This window comes from Mobula hypostoma, chromosome X1 (assembly GCF_963921235.1).
Source record: "Mobula hypostoma chromosome X1, sMobHyp1.1, whole genome shotgun sequence".
Taxonomy (NCBI): Eukaryota; Metazoa; Chordata; class Chondrichthyes; order Myliobatiformes; family Myliobatidae; genus Mobula; species Mobula hypostoma.
In genome coordinates, this window is record NC_086128.1 from 3,751,770 (window position 1) to 3,773,802 (window position 22,033).

The 22,033-nt window shown below is 40.6% G+C and overlaps 1 protein-coding gene across 4 annotated transcripts in view; it reads right to left on the bottom strand.

Moving 5' to 3' along the window:
* LOC134340503 (progranulin-like) overlaps positions 1–22,033 on the bottom strand; it is a 77,415-nt gene that overhangs the window by 34,467 nt on the left and 20,915 nt on the right. For all 4 annotated transcript variants that reach the window (XM_063037812.1, XM_063037816.1, XM_063037813.1 and 1 more), the window contains exons 3-8: positions 16,302–16,445; positions 12,498–12,632; positions 10,845–10,994; positions 10,062–10,286; positions 4,980–5,058; positions 491–600 (exon numbers count right to left, since the gene is read on the bottom strand). In XM_063037812.1, the coding sequence (XP_062893882.1) occupies positions 491–600; positions 4,980–5,058; positions 10,062–10,286; positions 10,845–10,994; positions 12,498–12,632; positions 16,302–16,442 (840 nt within the window). In that variant the 5' untranslated portion in view covers positions 16,443–16,445. The remainder of the gene's footprint in view (positions 1–490; positions 601–4,979; positions 5,059–10,061; positions 10,287–10,844; positions 10,995–12,497; positions 12,633–16,301; positions 16,446–22,033) is intronic.

The window sequence follows — 22,033 nt, forward strand, 5'->3', positions numbered from 1 at the left end:
GAAATATTTGTCAAAAAAGGAAGCCCTCTGCCATCAGATTTCTAATCAGTTCGTGAACTCAAACACTACCTCATTGTTTGTGCTACTTGTTATTGTAATTTAAAGTAATGTTACGATTGCAAAGTACTGCTGCCACAAAACAAATTTCATGATATGTCAATGATAGTAAACCTGATTGATTTTAAATAAATCCATTTTCCATAGTGAAGCTATTCTATATTCTACAAGAGTATTTGCATTACCTGAATATACCTACCCACACCCAATCAGAACATGGGAATCAGTTTTATCTTGTGATTTGTTTCTAACTTATGTTGAAATTTTGCAGCTAGTCCACAGGTTCAAATATTATGGAAATTAATTTCATAATTCAAAGGGCCTAGCATACTACTGTCATTATTAGGGCACTTAGCCCATCTATTTAATCAAAATGTTCAGTAATGCATTCAGAAATCAATGTTTAAATGTTCCCAGTACACCCAAACAATACCTTTTCCAAAGGGCAGCATCCCCATTGCTCACTTCTAAGTAAACAACATGTGGAACCATTTGGACACTCAGATTTGCCATCAGGACAAATAATCGCCTTTACATTCTCATCTGTAAACAACAAATCTTATTTCAGTAAATGGAAAGCATAAAGCAAAACTGTATACTGGCAATGTGAAATAACAAAATGCTGGAAATAATCAGGTCAGGCCTTTTGTCAAAGCTAGGAAGAAAACTTTAGAATCAGACATGCTTTATTTAAGCTGCAGCGAAGTGATCCAGAGGACAAACATCATGACAGGGTAGAAACTATACATGTGACAGGGTGCTGGTGGGGACAGTGTAGGCCCAATCACCATCAATATATCTGAAAGTGATGAATGAGAACACTGGGGGGAAAAAAAATCACCAAAACAGGATAGTTAATTCACCAACTCAGAAACGTTTCTTGCCAAAAAGGATAGCACAACTAGGATTATTATCCATCACCAAGCCAGCCAATGACATTTATTTGCCACAGGAAACAGTTGAAGCCAGTTCATTGGCTATATTTAAGAGGGAGTTAGATATGGCCCTTGTGGCTACGAGGATCAGGGGGTAGGGAGGGAAGGCTGGGGTGGGGTTCTGAGTTGGATGATCAGCCATGATAATAAATGGCAGTGCAGGCTCGAAGGGCCGAATGGCCTACTCCTGCACCTATTTTCTATGTTTCTATGTTTCTAAAATCAATGAGGACCCTTTATCGTTACTCATTAAAAGAAACAGCTGGCTGTAGACAAGGTCCAAGGTAGGTCTGGCTCCTTTATCCTACTTAAAAATTTTATATTTATAATTCAAGCTTATTTTCAAACACCACTTCAAAATCATAATGTAAATAGCCTTTATCAATTATTCACGTTGATAGTTAACAATAACTTAAATCTTTTGCCCTTTATTTCAAAGCTATGATCTCTGGTGACTGACCCTCTTTCCATAGGTTATGATCTTTCTCTAATTTATCAAACTCCAACCACCTCTGGGAAGCTAATTAACAAAAACAGAAGTAGAGCTGTAGATGGATTCACTGCAAGAATTCACAATGCCGAGATGTACATAGATACCACAAGGTGAAATGGCGACACTACTAACATTATGTTGCAAGGCAGGCAGGAACTGACTGACACTAGAAAAACGCAAACAACAGGAATTCTGCAGATGCTGGAAATTCAAGCAACACACATCAAAGTTGCTGGTGAACGCAGCAGGCCAGGCAGCATCTCTAGGAAGAGGTGCAGTCGACGTTTCAGGCCGAGACCCTTCATCAGGACTAACTGAAGGAAGAGTGAGTAAGGGATTTGAAAGTTGGAGGGGGAGGGGGAGATCTAAAATGATAGGAGAAGACCGGAGGGGGAGGGATGGAGCCAAGAGCTGGACAGGTGATAGGCAAAAGGGATACGAGAGGATCATGGGGCAGGAGGTCCGGGAAGAAAGACAGCGGGGGGGGGGGGGGACCCAGAGGATGGGCAAGGGGTATATTCAGAGGGACAAAGGGAGAAAAAGGAGAGTGAGAGAAAGAATGTGTGTATAAAAATGAGTAACAGATGGGGTACGAGGGGGAGGTGGGGCATTAGCAGAAGTTAGAGAAGTTGATGTTCATGCCATCAGGTTGGAGGCTACCCAGACGGAATACAAGGTGTTGTTCCTCCAGCTTGAGTGTGGCTTCATCTTTACAGTAGAGGAGGCCGTGGACAGACATATCAGAATGGGAATGGGACGTGGAATTAAAATGTGTGGCCACTGGGAGATCCTGCTTTCTCTGGCGGACAGAGCGTAGATGTTCAGCAAAGCGGTCTCCCAGTCTGCGTCGGGTCTCGCCAATATATAAAAGGCCACATCGGGAGCACCGGACGCAGTATATTACCCCAGTCGACTCACAGGTGAAGTGTCGCCTCACCTGGAAGGACTGTCTGGGGCCCTGAATGGTGGTAAGGGAGGAAGTGTAAGGGCATGTGTAGCATTTGTTCCGCTTACACGGATAAGTGCCGGGAGGGAGATCAGTGGGGAGGGATGGGGGGGACGAATGGACAAGGGAGTCGCGTAGGGAGCGATCCCTGCGGAATGCGGGGGGGGGGAGGGAAAGATGTGCTTAGTGGTGGGATCCCGTTGGAGGTGGCACTAGAAAAAGATAGGTAGACACTAGCAAAAGATGACTACTAGAGAGGGGAAAAAATGATAAACTGTGAAACATTACAAAAAAAGAGCAACTGTCATTGACATCAAGGCAGAAATGGATCGAGCATAGCATCAAAGACCTTGGCTTAAACTGGAGTCAACAAGAATCTGAGAAAACCCTCCATTGGTTAGAATCACACTCAGCACAAAAGGAGGAAGGTTGTGGTGACTTAAGGTCAATTAGCTCAACCACAGGACATCTTTGCAAAGTGTTCTTCAGGGTATTTTCCAAGGCCCAATCTTCAGATGCGTTATAAGTAACTTTCCTTCAACCACAAGGTCTGAAGTAGAGATATTCATTGATGATTGCACAATGTTCAACACTATTAACTACCTTAGATAATGAAGCAGTCCACATTCAAATGCAGCAAATCTTGCAGAATAACTCAGCCAAGTTTAAAAATGGCAAGTGACGTTGGTGCCACAGAAGTGCTGGACGATGATATGCAACAAGAAAATCCAACTGTCACCCCCCTCCCCCCGCAATATTCAACGACATTACCATCAGTGAACCCTCCCCCCCCAATCATCAATATCCCAAGGACTCCTAGAACCAGAAGCTGAACTAGAATAGCCATACTATGTAGCTACAAGAGGTGGTCAGACTAGGAATGCTGCAACAAGTAACTCAATTGCAAACTCCTGGAAGCTTGTCAACAAGGCTAAAGTCAGGAGTGTGATAAAATATTCTCCACTTATCTAGATGCATACCACATTCAAGAAAAGCTTAACACCACACAGGATATAGCAGCCCACATGATAGCCCTAACCTTTTGAGAAAAATAGGGGCATTAGATTCCACATGGAGACATACAAAATTGGCAAAAAAAAAGCAGCAGGTGCAAGGACACAAATATTAAGAGATAAGATAAGAGTATGCTAGAAAGCTTGCAGGGAATGAAGAACAGACAGCAACAGTATTGATAAAAAAGTAAAAGAGTTAATGAAGTGAATTTCAGGCCCTCTAGAGTCAGGAACAGGAGTAGCAATTGGGAACAAAGAAAGGCAGAACAATTAAACACCTACTTTTGATCTATTTTCAGAAATGAGGACAACTTAGAAGTGTTAGAGAACTAAGAGTGTGTAGTGGGAGCAATCAAAAGAAACAATCTAGGGAAATCATGCTGAGGGCTAGCAATTCCCCAGAATTTGATCATTTACAAGCCGGAGTAGTAAAGGAAGTGGCTCCAGGTTCCAATATGGTAGCAGAGACAAGTACCCAGGAAGGAGTCCTGGCTGCGGTAGTGAGACTGGATAATTGTCTCCACTACCATCTTGTATCTACCTATTGCTTGCTAACTCTTGCTCCACTCCTTCCCTTCACTTTTCAATACTGGCCACCTCCACTTCACCTTCCAGTCAACTGTACAATTCACTCCACACTGCTGCTTGGTCCACTCAATTCATCTAGCTTTTAGTGTGTTGCTAAATTCCAGCATTCTCAGTTTCTTGTAGCTCAGTATTTTAAATGGTGACTGATGGCTCTGGACTTTTGGTATGACCCTTATAAAAGCCTCCCATTTGCCAGTGGTTCCTTTGCCTTTCAAGAGGCACCTAGTTAATCCCAGGGTAGATCCTGCCTAATGCCCTCAAAGTTAACTCTGCTCCAGTTCAGGACTTCAACCTGCAGACTTACCACACATTCACAACCTTTCCCAGTTCCAATAAAAGATAATGAAAGGTAACGACCCAACATGTTCAACTTAACACTCTCCCATGGATGCTGTCTGATCTGCTGGATATTTCCAACATTTTGTTATCTTTGATTAACATGCAGTTTTGCAAGTTTGTACAAACACTGACTGAATATTATGCAAGATATTGCTATACTGACAGAATCAGTGCTACAATTATAGCTTGTGTTTATTTGTAATCTAGAATGTAATTAAATAGTCCACACCATTAGTATTTATTCCAATGGAGCTCCAAGCCTGTTTCAACATCCCATTCTCTTTTCATTCTGACACTGATTTTGCATAATTTAGCAACTCTGAAAAATGCTAACAAGCAGTTTCTTTGCAGAACACTGCACCCAGAATGACCACTCAGGCCAGGGGAACCTGGTGATTTGAGAGTCAAAATATACAGCATTTGCCAGTAAATTTAAAGGGGAAAGCAATGTATTTTATCTTTGCATCATAACTTAAAAATCATCCAGCATTAATGTTGAAGTATATTCACTGTGGTAGGAAGTGATAAACGTCATGTCATTTTAATACACTGGAATGGTGGTAATAACTGGAGTCAATATTTGCCAGATCAATCTTATAGTCACTTACCAATGGGTTTGATGCAGGTTTTCCTTGTTTTATCACACTGGAAACCTTTTGGACAGCATTGATTATCACAGCATACAGCCTAAAGGCAGAATGAAGTTGCAGATCATTTTTAGGAAAGAGCAATGGTTAAAAACTAAAACACTATTCGAAACCACTAAACTGAAAAATATCCAGTGCTATGCTTTGAGCACAAAACAATATTTTGGGTTACAGTAGATGTTTTTTTAAATTCTTCATCAATTCACAATATACAGTACTGCATTAAAGTCTTAAGCAAACATATATAGCTAGGGTGCCCAAGACTTTTGCACAGTACTGTAATAATTTCACATATTACACTGTACTGCTGCCAAAAAAAAAAACAAATTTCATGACAACACACACAAAATGCCGGAGGAATTCAGCAGGTCGGGCAGCATCAATTGAAAAGAGTAAACAGTCAATGTTTTGGGCCAAAAATCTTCTTCAGGACCGATTTCCTGATGTGTGAATGATGACAAACCTGATTCAGATATGGGTCTCTATTGTGGACTGAGAGTGGGAAGGGGGCAGGGAGAAGGGAATCATGGTTGGGAAAAGGGGAAGAGAGAGGGGAGGGAGTGGGAAGCACCAGAAAGACATTCTGTAATGATCAATAAACCAATTGTTTGGAATCAAATAATCTTGCCTGGTGCTGCAGGGCTGGGTGTATCTGCACCCACACCATCCTGGCACTCTTCCTCTACTGTCTGCCCACATGCCTCTCACAGCGCTCCACCTTCACCATTCCCAACATCCTTTGATCCCAGATTTACAAACTTGCTCTCTGCTCCATATTGGCAAATACAGTACTGTGCAAGTCTTAGGCACCCAAACTATAGATGTGCTTACGATTTTTACACAGTACATGTTAGAACAGTGAAGATAGGACCGATTAGAGATAAACGTGGGAATATGTGCCTGGAGGCTGTGGAAGTGAGCGAGGTCTTCAATGAATACTTCTCTTCGGTATTCACCAATGAGAGGGAACTTGATGACGGTGAGGACAATATGAGTGAGGTTGATGTTCTGGAGCATGTTGATATTAAGGGAGAGGAGGTGTTGGAGTTGTTAAAATACATTAGGACGGATAAGTCCCAGGGGCCTGACGGAATATTCCCCAGGCTGCTCCACGAGGCGAGGGAGGAGATTGCTGAGCCTCTGGCTAGGATCTTTATGTCCTCATTGTCGACGGGAATGGGACCGGAGGATTGGAAGGAGGCGAATGTTGTCCCCTTGTTCAAAAAAGGTAGTAAGGATAGTCCGGGTAATTATAGACCAGTGAGCCTTACGTCTGTGGTGGCAAAGCTGTTGGAAAAGATTCTTAGAGATAGGATCTATGGGCATTTAGAGAGTCATGGTCTGATCAGGGGCAGTCAGCATGGCTTTGTGAAGGGCAGACCATGTCTAACAAGCCTGATAGAGTTCTTTGAGGTGGTGACCAGGCATATAAATGAGGGTAGTGCAGTGGATGTGATCTATATGGATTTTAGTAAGGCATTTGACAAGGTTCCACATGGTAGGCTTATTCAGAAAGTCAGAAGGCATGGGATCCAGGGAAGTTTGGCCAGATGGATTCAGAATTGGCTTGCCTGCAGAAAACAGAGGGTCGTGGTGGAGGGAATACATTCGGATTGGGGGGTTGTGACTAGTGGTGTCCCAGAAGGATTGGTTCTGGGACCTCTACTTTTCGTGATTTTTATTAACAGCCTGGATGTGGGGGTAGAAAGGTGGGTTGGCAAGTTTGCAGATGACACAAAGGTTTGTGGTGTTGTAGCTAGTATAGAGGATTGTCAAAGATTGCAGAGAGACATTGATAGGATGCAGAAGTGGGCTGAGAAGTGGCAGATGGAGCTCAACCCGGAGAAGTGTGAGGTGGTACACTTTGGAAGGACAAACTCCAAAGCAGAGTACAAAGTAAATGGCAGGATACTGCCTGGTTTAGAGAGTATGCATTATGATTGGAGATTAAGGGAGCTAGGGCTTTACTCTTTGAAGAGAAGGAGGATGAGAGGAGACATGACAGAGGTATACAAGATATTAAGAGGAATAGATAGAGTGGATAGCCAGCGCCTCTTTCTCAGGGCACCACTGCTCAATACAAGAGGACATGGCTTTAAGGTAAGGGGTGAGAAGTTCAAGTTAGAGGAAGTTTTTTTACTCAGAGAGTGGTTGGTGTGTGGAATGCACTGCCTGAGTCAGTGATGGAGGCAGATGCACTAGTGAAATTTAAGAGACTACTAGACAGGTATATGGAGGAATTTAAGGTGGGGGGGGGGGTTATATGGGAGGTAGGGTTTGAGGGTTGGCACAACATTGTGGGCCGAAGGGCCTGTACTGTGCTGTACTGTTCTATGTAGAACTACCTAGTCTGAAGTTATAATTGGTCATTATTCATTATTTCACACTCACAGACAGAATACTGAAGTTCAAGCTGTAGAGAAATATTGTAACAGTGTTGCTCCTTTAAAGTGACCAAAACTTAATCCTTTTCCTCTGTTTGTTAATTCTAACAAAGGGGCCAACTAACATTTCAGACAGTGGACTGCACTTTCAATAGCATTCAAGGATTCAAAATAAAATCTTGTGATAAGATCTTCAGTCATCTGGACCAAGGATATGGTGAAAGCATTTCATCTTTTGCTGCTAGTGATCACAACCAGTCATGCCACCTTAAATATTTGCCCTTTTAACAAGAGATAGTTTAGTGGTTGAATGAAGTTTATTGGCTTTCTGAAGGCAAAAAAAAGATCACAGGCTTATGTACCACAGTAATAGCTAGTAGAGTGCTTATAGAAAATACTCTTCACATCCTGAAACAGAGCAAAATGAGCTTTTCATTCATCTGCATGAGACTTAGACTGAACACAGGCTGAATGCCCACCCTGCTATATCCTGGATTAAGCTTCAATACACAAAGATTTGATGACTGCTCCATTCCAAGGCAGATTTATAGGGGAACCAGAAATGAACCACATTTCCAGCAATAGATAAGTGAATAAAGAGCCTCTTCGACAGTCAGATCTTTGAAATGAAAGTTAAAATTTAGTTGAGGAAAGATGAGAGATTCAAGTGGACCAAAAAAACAAAGACTAATTATGCCAAATGACTCATTTCTCTGCCATATTTCTTACATATTATTGTTAATGGAGACGCTTTGGTCAACTCAATGCTATAAACAGCAAAATGAGGTGCATTACTCTTTTCATATTATTATGGAAGAATAATTGTGCTGAACTAAGTGAATCTGCCATCTAATGGTGTGCATGCTCACTGGCTGTAAAAGCAGCTTAAGTAACCAGTTTCAAGCCTTACATTACCAGGCAGTTTAAGCCCATCTTGGACAGAAAGGCAAGATCCACTTAAAGAAACCAAAATAAATGTTTTCCAGCATTTACTACATTGGCCAAGTCAATTGTCAGGGGAGGAAAAAAGGCTAACTGGCATGATATATCAAACCAAAAAAGGCATCAAAAGATAAGTTTATAATAGTGGGTAAAAACATGAAAAGGATTTAAAAAAACCTCAAAGCTTGATGCAAAAGCAAAAGCTAAAAAATTGGAAATTAAAACAAAATGCCAGAAATACTTAATCCATGAAAAGTTAGAAAAGAAACAGGTTTTAAACTGTTAAATATGAGAAGGGGCAGAGTGAACAAGTGAAAGCTTCTGCATGGGAATACCCAGTTAACATTTCACTCCACTTACATCTCCTCCATATATTCCCTTACCACCCATATTTAACCAGTACAACCACCCCTTACCTTCATTAAATCTCGCCTGTTCTCCACGTGTTCATCCTGCCCCTTTTTCCTTTCTCTGCAGTTTACCATTGTTTCATTTCTAATCTCCCACGTGCCCCCCCCATCCAACTTAAGATCATTAGCTCAAAATGACAACTCTAAGATGCTGCCTGACATATGGATTTCCGGCACTTTGGTTGGGGGGGGGGGGGAGGAGAAGAAAGAGAACCACTCAGCATCAATATAGGCAAAGAGTGGGAAAATAAAGGGAGTCATTTCTGATTGGCTGCTAGTGACTAGTGGTGTTCCACAGGGGTCTGTGTTGGGACCGATTCTTTTTACGTTATATATCAATGATTTGGATAATGGAATTGATGGCTTTGTTGCAAAGTTTGTACACGATGTGAAGATAGGTGGACAGGTAGGTAGCCAAGACCACAGAGGGACTTTGTTTAAGAGAATGGACAAAGAAACGGCAGGTGGAATACAGTGTCAGGAAGTATCTGGTCATGCACTTTGCTAGAAGAAATGAAAGGGTTGACTATTTTCTAAATGGAGAGAAAATACAAGATACTGAGGTGCAAAGGGACTTGGAGTTCTTGTGCAGGATTCCCTAAAGGTTAATTTGCAGATCGAGTCTGTGGTGAGGAAGGCAAATGCAATGTTAGCATTCATTTCAAGAGGACTAGAAAGTAAAAGCAAGGATGAGACTTTATATAAACACCGGTGAGGTCTCATTTGGAGTTTTGAGAGCAAGTTTGGGCACCTTACCTTAGAAAGGTTGTGCTGAAACTGGAGAGGGTTCAACTCGAGAGGTTCACAGAAATGAGACCAAGATTGAATATCTTGTCATATGAAGAGCGTTCGATGGCTCTTGGCCAGCATTCACTAGAATTCAGAAGAATGAAGGATGACCTCATTGAAACCTATCAAATGGTGAAAGGCCTTGACAGAGTTGTGTCCTTTCAGAACAGAAATCAGGACTAATTTCTTTAACCAGAGTGGTGAATCTGTGGAATTCTTTGCCACAGGCAGCTGTGGGGGCCAAGTCTTTATGTATATTTAAGGCAGAGGTTGATAGATTCTTGATTGGTCAGGGCATAAAGGCATACAATGAAAAGGCAGTAGATTGGGGCCGAGAGAAAAATTGGATCAGCCATGATGAAATGGTGGAGCAGACTCGATGGGCCAAATGGCCTAATTCTGCTCCTATAGTTTATGGCCTTGTATGCAGAGAAAATTAGTTATGAAGAATAGCTGTTACATTAGCACAACTAGTTGCAAATACAGTCTGTAAAAAGGTAGTTTCATTTAGGGCTTACATTTTTCATAGGGCAACATCCCCAGCCAAAGTCATTAGAGGTACAACAGGTATATCCCTCGGAGCAGGACATGTTGCCACAAAGCTCACTCTCAGCAGTACGCAAGTTTCCTACTCCAGAAACCAATGGCAATTCTTCAAATCCAGTCCTTTTGCACTTAGCTTTGCCAAGGTCACACTTGTATCCCTTTGGACAACAATGCTCCAAATCCTTGCAAATAGTTGCCTTAACAGAAAGGAGAAAAATTAAAACCAATTTAAAAAAAAATATATACATTATAATGCCACTGCAGTGTAGCGGTTAGCACAATGCATTTACAGCTCAGGACGGAGTGTGGCGTTCAATTGCAACATCTGTGATAAATCTGTGCGTCCTCCTTGTGGCACGTGGGGCTTTTCTCCAGGTGCTCTGGTATTCGTCCACAGTCCATAGACATACCAATTAGTAGGTTAATTGGCCATTGTAAATCGTCCCATAATTAGGCGAGGGTTATGTCGAGGGTTGCTGGGCAGTGCTGAAAGGGCCTGTTAGGCGCTGCAATTCTAAATAAAGGTAATAATCCAAGTAGATAAAACAGTTTAACGTAAAATAACTTTTGAAAAAAAGAACCCAAGATTCCTATGTAAAAGCATTAACAAGTTTGAACAAGTTTGCCATTACATTTTAATTGCATTAAGCAGGTGGCAACAAGGTATGGTGCAAGTAATTTAGTGAAAAGGACATAATTTTGCACATAATTAAGACAGGTATCATTAAGGATGCTATTAAATTAACTATTCTTACTCCAGTAAGTGGGCAGCAACCATAGGTTCCTTTAGAAGTAGGCATACAACTGTACTCAGGTGGGCATTCAGTATTATCCGGACACACATTTTCAGTCACTGCATTCGCTGTTCCTGCTTGTACCAGGGGGGTGGATTCTGTTTCTTCCCACTAGAATCAGAGAGAACACAAGCACTCATTTCCCATTCTTCAAAACGTTTTGCTTGTCAGGGACTGCGACTAGTTTTGAACCAAGCATCTATATTGACGTGAAACCTATTGTTAATTTTCAGAAGCAAATATTTAATCCCCAAGACAATCTCTGTCAACAGCTCAGGAGATTCAGATTACCCAATAAGCAAAAATCTTGTGACATTTGCTCCTATATATTATAAATTGTTTACATTTTTTTTTTAAAAAAAGGACAATATTTGGATCAAAGTATATGCTGTGGTACTTTCGCTGACTAGTCTACAACTGAATTACAGCTGCTCAAAGACAAAACTGGTTTCTTGAGCTTGTGTCACTGGCTTCATCAAGGCATTGCGGTGATGTTGGGAAACAGACAACAGGATCAAAATGTGCTCTATTTGGTAGTAACACACACAAAATGCTGGATGAAAGCAGCAGGCCAGGCAACATCTATGGAAAAAGAGTAAACAGTCAACGTTTTGGGTCGAGACCCTTCATCAGGGCTGAAAGAGAAAAAAAAAAATGAGAAGTCAGAGTAAGGTGGGGCAAGGGGAGGAAGTTCAAGGTAGTAGATGAAACTGGAAAGGGGGAGGGGTGAAGCAAAGAACTGGGAAGTCGGTTGGTGAAAAAGACAAGGGGGTGGAGAAGGGAGAATTTGACAGGACAGTACAGAGGACATGGAATAAAGGGAAGGGGGAGAAGCACCAGAGGGAGGTGATGGGCAGGTAAGGAGATAAGGTGAGAATGGGGAATGGTGATGTGTGTGTGTGGGGGGGAGGGGTGGTGCACACGATTACCAGAAGTTCAAGAAATCGATGTTCATGCCATCAGGTTGGAGGCTACCCAGATGAAATACAAGGTTTTGCTCCAAACGAGTGTGGTCTCGTTGCAACAGTAGAGCAGGCCATGGACTGACATGTCACTCAGAATGGGAATGGGAAGTAGAATTAAAATGGGTGGCCACCGGGAGATTTCACTTTTTCTGGCAGACTCAGAGAAGCGGTCTCCCAGTCTACGTCGAGTCTCACTGATATACTAGAGGCCACGTTGGGAGCACCACAGCTGAAGTGTCACCTCACCTGGAAGGACTGTCTGGGCCCTGTATGTTGGTGAGGGAGGTGGTGTAGGGGCAGTATCTATGGAGGGAAATGGACAGCTGACTTTTGGGTCAAGACCTTTCATCAGGACAAGATAGAAAGAGAGAAGATAGTCAATATTAAAAGGTGGGGGATAAGGTGATATTTTGTGTGTTCCACCCACTTTCTCGCATTGAGTCACTTGTGGCTCAAAATATATGGAACACTGAAAAGAGAAAAATGGAGATGATAACAATTCTAAAACCTACACCATACATTTGGTTAAAATATAAATTGTAATTTAGGCTTGAAAATAAGTTCATACATTTCAGAGCATAATTGCCAAGTTTTTAAATTGCTTAAGTTACAACATAGAACTCCGCAATTTTAAACATCTTTGAATTACCAGGGTTGTCCCAGTGTGGGTTGCTGGGATTTTTTCCATCCAGGGTACAGTAGTCAGACCAGTGCAAAGTGAATGTACTAGATCACAAGTGGTATTTTCAGGGCAGCAGTGCAACATATCTGAACAGCAAACCGCCTGCAACAGAGAAACATGACAACCCAAGTGGAAAATACACCAGCCTATGTATTATGTATAACATCTTAAAAGTGCTTAAATACAAGTAGTTCCAAATTATTTTTTAGCTTTTCAAATGAGATGAATCATTAATTAAATCTGCCTTTGCTCCTCCAACTCCCAAATATTATGCAAATAGCACTTTTTACAAGTTATCTGAGAACTTCATTAACAGGACATTGTAGATTGTTTAATGAACAGTTATGAATTTAATTCAAATCAAGTGCAGAAGGAAAAGATGTTATTGAGAGAATTTACAAAATTAGTTAAAAGAGAAAAACAACAAATTAACAATGTTACTAAAAAGTATGTCAATGACCTGCTGACTTGACAGTTTAGGGACTGCTTCAACAAGCACTGATGCTAGAAGAGCCAGTAGCCAACCATTTCAATTCAACTTCCCATATGTGGGTTCATGGCCTCCTCTACTGCCACAACAAGGCCACGCTCAGGTTGCAGGAGCAACACCTCATATTCTGTTCGGCTAGTCTCCAACCTGATAGCATGAACATCAATTTCTCCAACTTCCAGTAATCACACCCCCTCATTTCCTCTCCCCCCACCAACCCTTTCTCTTCTCATCTATCCATCACCTCCTCTGATGCCCCTCCTCCTTCCATGGCCCACTGTCCTCTCTTACCAAATTCCTCCTTCATCCTTTTACCTCTTCCACCTATTGCCTGCCAGCTTCTTCTTCATCCCTCCTCCCCCACCTACCCCCTCCTTCACAAACAAGAGGAAATCTGCAGATGCTGGAAATCTGAGCAACACCCAAAATGGTGGAGGGACTCAGCAGGCTAGGCAGCATCTAGGAAAAACAGTAAAGTCAACATTTCGGGCCAAAACCCTGCCAAAGGTGTGCGTTACCTTCTCCTTCACCTACTCTCACCTGTCAGCATGTACTACTTCCCTTCCTTCCATCCTTGATTTCTAGATTCCTCCCCTTCCTTTCTAGTCCTGAAGAAATGGTCTTGGCCTGAAACATCAGCTGTTTATTCCCCTCATTAGATGCAGCCTGACTCACTGAGCTCCTCCAGCATTGTGTGCTGCTGCTGGTCTAGATTATCACCATCTGCAGAATCTTGTGCTATTAGGGAGTTTTTTCAGCATTGTTTTTATTCAGATTTTCAGCACCTGCATTTAAAAAAAAATTTTGTATTTGGACTCTGACAAATCCAATGTATCGCCAGTTTTGGTCAATCATAACCACATAAAACCATGAAACTATTTCATTGTTTAATCATTGAATTTGAATAATTCGTGAGATAGTTGTTGGTTAATTGCATTTACAGGACTTCTGCGCAGAGCTGAAGTTATGATAGATTTTCACAAACTACACAAGGCACAATAGTGCTTTTGACAGGAATCCTCATCCCATTACTTTAAAACGGTTGAGACACAAGAATCTGTTATCAAGATGGCTCCAAGCCACAGCATCAGGTTTGAGTTCTAGCTCTAGCCTGTATTAATTTATTGTTAGTTGCTTTGTTCAAATGTTTTTAACTTTACCAAACCATGGTAGTGTAGTGGAGAGCGTGACATTATTACAGCTTGGGGTGTCAGAGTTTAATTCTAACAACATCTATAAGGGCTCTATGTCCTCCCTGTGGAATAGGTGGGTTTTCTCCAGGTGCTCCGGTTTCCTCACACTGTCCAAGGACATCTAGTTAGTAGGTTAATTGGTCATTCTAAATTGTCCCATGATTAGGTAGGGTTAATTGGGGAGTTGCTGGGCAGTGAAGTTTGAAGGGCCAGAAAGGCCTATTCTGCACTGTCCCTCAATAAAAATTTTAAAAGATTTTGTTTATCCAAGGTTGCAAAAAAGTACAGGGGGGAGGGGGGGGAGAGAGAACAAAGCAACTCTTAGGCAAAAGACAATGTACAAGAAATGCAGCCAATTTTCCCTTACTGAAATGTGGCTCTCAAGACATTCAGTCCATCACTCAATACAGAATCCAGTTCTCTTGAAAAGTCAAGAAATATGATTCTTCCAGTCAGGCTTTCAGAGCAGCTCATCACTGCTGAGCACTGAGGAGCAAGCACAGATGCAGCATGCTCTTTCTGGGTTTTTGATTTTGCAAGTGCCTGGAAAAATGATGATTTAGGAACAAAGCCTTTTCAGGCAGATAAAATGCAATGGACAATTGTAAGAGTGGTGTCAGGTGGCAGACCAAAAGGATTTAAGCTTCATTTGTGCTCACTGAAGCTTTTCAAAGCGGATTTCACTTTACCAGATAGTAGAAAGAATGAAGCAGTAAAATAGATTTCTATAAACTATGCCACTAGTGGCACTGTAAAATGGCCTTCAACTTAAACACATTTTCAAAAGCTTAAGATCTGAACCCAGTTTACATGGCAAGATTTACAGAACTAAAAAATGCACTTTTTGCCAAGTCATTCCCGGGAGGGACAACGTTTTTCAACTATTACACACTTTTTTTAAAAAACTGCCCAAGAACAAAGAAAATACCACTATTGTTTATAGATTTAGGGATTAAAATAAATCTAGGAATGCCAATAAAAGGAAGTGACATTTAAGAGCTACCTATACTTAAAATACAGAAATGTACTCTTAATTGTTTGTGATTTTTCTGGTTTGAAGAGAGCAATTATTGCAGCAGCCACTGTATGTGAAAACTACAGGTATTAGTTGACAAACTTGACAATTCAACTTATTGGAAGCCCTGGAGAAATTTTCATCTGATAAAAAAAATGTGGGTTAGATTATAAGGCTAATATATCATGTTTTACACTATCAATCATAAAACAATTTTCAAAGACAAACTTAGATTAAAATCAACATAAAATAAACTTTTCTTAATTTGAATAAGTTTGCTAAAATAGGCAAGCAAACACCTCTCTGGATTCAGGAGCAAATTTCCAATTCTCTAGATTAAAAAAAAAATCAAATTCCTTAGCTGAAGGTAGGCACAGTGATTAAATATTACAATGAGAGTCAGAGAAAAGGTGCAACTTCTTATCCTGAACTAAATTTTGAATTGGAAATATGCAATCATCATTTGAGGGGAAATGAGCGAATGAAATTCAGAACTCAACCTGTTAGGGCAATGAGTGGCAGAGAAAATTGTAATTCACAACTATTCATGTAAAGGAAAATCAAAAATGGCTCATTGTGGAAGGAAATCTAATCCAATTGATTTTGTTTTGGTTGTTATACTCGTAGACAATATTGCAATCGATACATTGATAACGTTCATAAATTAGCAAAGGTATTGTGCAAAACATACCGCAATTGTGATTTTTTTTTTAAAAACACAGGAAAAATAAAATATTTTGTTTGACAGCAAATTACAAATGTTCCTTTCAAATCTGGGGGGCTATTTCTTATAGCCTGTTCCACCATTAATTGAATTCATGGATGACCAGTTTTCATACACCTACCTTGTTTCACATATTCCATCAAACCTTTGGTCAGCAAAAGATTAACCAATGGACCTAGTATCAATTACTATTTGAGAAGTTCCAAATTTCTACCAATTTCTTCAGTGGGACATAACTTTAGTGGCTCTATGGTAGATAACAAGCATTTCAACATACTTAAAAAGGGGAAAAGCCCAATGAATCACGAGAAATGATTTATTTAAGTAGAATAAATAGGATATAGCCTACATTGGGTAAAGGACAGCAGGAATAGCTTCCAGTCTTCCCCTTACAGCAGGTTTGATCATCTGTGCACTTGTGGCCATCTGGGCAAGTTAAAGATGAAGCCAGGCCAGCAACCAGAGATAGGATCAGAAATGTTTGAATCATGACCTACAACAGAACAGTCAAACACAAGTCAGTCATTTCTCTATCTACTTATACATAAACTGGAAATTCAGCCTTGAGAACACTCAAATAAGCACAGTAAGAGTGTGTCCTGTAACAAAACAATTACATTAGTTGAGAGATTCCATTCCAATCTTTACTGCACACCTTCTCAAAAGAAATTTTAACAACTCACTACAAATAGTGAATCAAGCCATTTCCCTATATTCTACTCAAAACTTAATTTAGAAACACTGCAGTTAATAGGAATACATTTATTTACCAGTTCAATGAAGATATGGTTTAGGGTTGGCTTGGGAAATGAGTGGTGTGTCTAGGATTGCCTCTATTCAAAGATCCCCATTGAAAACCCCAAAACAGGCATTTTACAAGAACATATTTACACCCAGCTGTGATGCCTTTTGAACTTATTTGCTATTGACCTCCAGGGAAAACAATGATCACTAGAATCAAGAATGCAGATAGGCAAGAGAACTGCTGGCAATCATGGAAACAAGAACATTATGAATCACTGAAGATGACCATATTAAAAACAAAAATTTAAGGTATATCACAGCAGTACTTTTTTTTTGGGGGGGGGAGAAGAAATGGGCAACAATCCTTTTGTGTCTATCACCTAAACTGAAACGCCTGGTCAATCCATTGAAGAGTCTTCTTTCCAAAACTCAAGCACGATACAGGAATGCTGAAAGCTTAACATGCATGGTCTAAACAAGCAATTCTTTTCCCTTATACCTAGTCCCTTGATGAGATTAAGCAACATCATGCATTTGGTGTTGGTCTGCAAAATAAATCACCAAGATGGCATCTATTGCAAGTGGAGGAGTCTATGTGGCAGGTCAAAAAAATTAAAGTGGTTCTCTTTGATTAGTGAAAAGCAAGCTTGTAATGTCAGAAAAGTACCAGTTTGAAGATAGCCTGGTGCTTTGCAAGATCATAAGAATCTGCACAGCAATACAGGAATGGGATTTTCTTTGTGAATTTTAACATTTATTTTCCTTTTTAAAGTGACAATGGAACTTACTTTTAGCCTCACAGTTCACTCAAAAAATTCTTATTTATTCCTATCTCTTTAGCCAACAACCTCGTTAGTACTCTCTAGGCAAAAAGTCTTGTAATCATATAGTAGTTTTCATGACAGATCAAGATTGTTCCACAGTTGCATGAAATAATTTTGAACATAGGTAGTCACTGTTATGATGTTACAGATATGGCCAGTACCCACAAATAACAATGCAATAACTAGTATGGATTGAGAAACACTTTTGCTCTTTTTATTCATTCTTGGGAGCTGGGAATCGTTGGAAAATCCAACATTTCTCAAGGCTAAATGCCTTAGATAGCAGCTGCAAGCTGCCTTCTTAAACCAGTGTACAATGATATTGGGTCATTGTTCCTAGATTTTGAACGACCATGAAGGCCTGGCAATGCAATTGTAAATCAAAACGGATTTGCAACTTGAAAAAAAAAAGCACCTATAAATGGCAGTGTTTCCCAAGAACTTGCTTCCCTTCACTTCCGGGGATAGAAATTGCAGATTTAGGAGGTGATAGAATTGGCAAGGCAAGGGAAAGCACATGGCTGAGGAAACAAATGTTTGTGGGAAATTTGCGCACATCGAGTAGGCCCCTTTGTCCTAGATCAGGTGTTCCCATCTTTTTTATGCCATGGACCAATACCATCAAGCAAGAGATCCATGGAACCCAGGTTGGGAACCCCTGTCCTAGATGGTTTTGAGCTCTAAAAGGTGTTGGATTGACCTCATCCAAGCAAGAGGAAAGTATTCCATCATATTTCTGACTTGCACCTGTAAATTGAGCAGCAGAACAAGTCGTTCAAGGCAGGTTATTCAACCTCTGATATGATTTTTATGACAGGCCCACCTACGTTTGTAGCCAGAAGATGGTGGGCAACTAGGTGATAGTAATGATAAGGTATCAAAGGATGATGATTAGCCTCTCCATAGAGATAGTCATGGCCTGGTATTTTTGTGACATGACTTTTACTTATCTGCCTATGACTAGACAATTTACAGGTTTTGCTGTGCATAGGCACCGACTACTTGATTTGAGGAGATGCAAGTACAATTATACAAGAAACAATCACACTTCTTAAATCTGCAAGTTTCCATGAATTATGGAGGCACTTTAATCAATGCACTAACAAGACTTTTAAGACTTAAAGGTAGATTGGGCAAATTAAGTTGCAAGGGTTGCTACAAGAACAAATTCAGAAAGTGCATTCAGGCCAGTTTCCTAGAGCAATATGTTATGCAGCTGACTAGGAACACTCTATCTTGAATCTGATAATGGATAATTATACAGCCTTAATGGATGGCTTTAGAATAAAAGATGCCCTAGGAATTAGTGATCACAGGATGATCGTGTTTTTTTTAAATTCAGTCTAAGTGTGAGAAACTTAGCAGAAACAATCATTCAACTTAAAGAAAATTATAGACTGAGAATGACCTAAGTGGGAAGGGCACATTAGGCAAGAGTACACAATAGGTGGGAGACAAAAACTCAGCAAAAGTATATCCCAACAAAGAGGAAAGATATCATGGGATGGACACAAGTACCGGTCGATCCAAAGATGGGGACAAATTGAGAATTAAATGAAAAGGAAAAGGAAAGAAATAGTGAAAATAAGGACAAATTAGCAAGGAAGATAAATGAAACAGTAATTACTTTGACATACAAAAAGGATGTGGTCCAAAGGCCTTTTAGAGTTTTACAGTGAAGTCTTGGCCAGAATGGATCGAGGGAAGCGAGATACACTTTGGCTTCCAGAAAGGTTAAATCATGCAAGTCACAAGATAGATTTTCGAGGTAATATATAGACACAAGTAGAGGTTAATAGGCAAGAAAAAGTAGGGATACGAGAGCCATTTCCAGTTTGGCAACGTGAAACTACTGGGATATTGGAGGCTTCCGCATTGGAACTTGGGAGGAAGTGAATGCAGATATTTGCCAACAATACTAAAACAATTCAGCAGCAGTTTCTGTAACATCAGGTCTTCTACTTCTGCTTTCAGCACAGCTGAGGTCAGAGCAGATTAACTTCTGATAAGAGAATTTCCACATTTCACAAGGAAAAAAAAGCAAAACAGGAGTTGGCCAAGGACTGCCCTGGCATTCAAAATGATCACGCTGATTTCAGCTCTTCTATGCCAGTTTCCTTAGCCCTTGTCATATCTCAGTTGTTTATATCCCAACTTACCTCAAGTCTATTTGTTCAGACCTACAATGTTCTCTGTCTAAACAAAGGGTCAAATTAATTTTGTATTTCCAAATTCTTGTATGGTCTTAACCTTCTCCAATTCTTAACAATTTCAGCCCTATAATCCTTCAAGTTATATGTGCCCCTCCAATTTTGGCCTCTAAACATTCTGGATCTTGATCCCTTCACCAACTTTAGCGTGAATGTCAATCATCGATGTCGATAATGTTCAATAGTTACCTTTTGACCAAGTTGCCCCAAATCTCATGCAACTCACGTGTACTTTTTTTTTGGGAGATTGGAGGATAAAACACCAAATATTGCCCAGGCAGTAATACTATCCACATCAGGTGAGATTTCTTAAAGTATAGAGCCAGCCAAACCCATCAAACCGAAGCTTTAATCGGAAAATATCCCCAATGCAAACTAAATATATTTCGTCAGCAGAAGGCAACTAAAAAAAGCTACAAGGAAAGAAAAGATGAAATATCAAGGTAAGCTAGGTAACAATATAAAAGGGGGTGAGAACAGATACAGGACCACAGAAAAATGACATTGGAGAGGTAGTAATGGGGCAAAGAAATGGCGGATGAACTTAGTAAGTATTTTGTGTCAATCTTCACAGCGGAAGACACTAGCAGTATGCTGGAAATTCAATAGTGTTGGGCGCAGAAATGAGTGTGATTTCTATTTCTGAGAAAGTGCTTGGGAAGCTGTAAGGTCTGAAGGTAGATAAGTCACCTGGATCAGATGGATGACACCTCAGGGCTCTGAAAGAGGTAACTGAAGAGATTGTGGGGGTGTTAGTAATGATCTTTCAAAAAGCACTACATTCTAGAATAGTTCCAGAGGACTGGAAAATTGCAAGTGTCATTCCACTCTTCAAGGAAGGCAGGCAGAAGGAGGAGAATTGCAGACTAATTAGCCTGACTGCAGTGGCTGGAAAGAAGTTGGAGTCCATTATTGATGAGGTTTTGGAGTACTCAGAGGCACATTATATTAAAAAATATATATCATCGGCCAAAGTCAGCATATTTTCCTTAAGGGGAAATCTTGCCTAAGAAATTTGTTGGAATTCTTTGATGAAATAACAGGCAGGATAGACAAAGGAGAGGCAGGGGATGTTGTTTACTTGAATTTCTGGAAGGCCTTTGAAAAGCCTCAAGTAAGGCTCTTTAACAAGAGCCCACGGTATTGCAGGAAAGATACTGCAGACTGAGTACCCCTTATCCAAAGTGTTTCGGACTTTTTCCTGATTTTGGAATACAGGAGATATCTTGGGATCACTTTCATTTCTGACTCTGAATTTACATGTGTAAGGGGTTTCTTTTTTTTTAATGTCACTGCGTAGTCTAATTAAAATGGCTTCTTTGTTATGTTATAATTGAAAGGGCTTCTTCTGTTATGTTAACTGCTGAGAAAGTCCTGAAGCTGGCCGGGGGGGGGGGGGGGCTACACATGCTACATGCAAGAAATGCAAGAAGCCTCTTGCAGAAACCTGGGCATTGTCTGGGAACCTTGCCAGCATCTTATGGAATTTTCCATCTGTGACGTCATATCAGGGCTCAAAAAAAATTTCAGATTGAGGTTTTCTGATTTTGGACTTTTGATAAGGTGTATTCAACCAGTAGTATGGATAAATGATTGCCTCTTGCCAGTCAGCCAAAGAGTGGGAATAAAGGGAGCCTTTTCTGATTGGCTGTTAGTAAATAGTGGCGTTCTGCAGGAGTCTGCATTGGGACCTATTTTTTGTTTATGTCAATAATTTAGAAGATTGAATTGACAGTTCTGTGGACAATACAAAGATAGGTGGAGGGGCAGGCAGTGTTGAGAAAGTGGAGTCTGCAGAGGGACTTGGACAAATTGGGAGAATGGGCAAAGAAGTGGCAGACTGAATCGTGTGGGGAAGTATACGGTCATGCACTTTGATAGAAGGAATAAAGATTAGACTATTTTCAAAACGTGAAGAAAATTCAGAAATCAGAGGTGCAAAGGGGCATGGATTCCCTAAAGGTTAATTTGCAAGTTGAGTCAGGAGTAAGGAAAGCAATGCAATATTAGCATTCATTTTGAGAGGACTAGAGTATAAGAGTAAGGATGCGATGCGGTGGCTTTACAAGGCATTGGTCAGACCACACTTACACACTTTAGAGTATTGTGAGCAGTTTTGGGTCCCTTGTCTATGAAAAGATGTGCTAGCATTGAAGAAGGTCCAGAGGAGGCTCATGACAGTGATGCCAGGAATGAAAGGGTTAACATGGGAGTGTTTGGTGTTTGATGGCTCTGTGCTGGTACTTCTTGGAGTTTCAAAGAATGTCGCGGGGGGGGGAGGTGATTTGCAGGCAGAGTGAGAA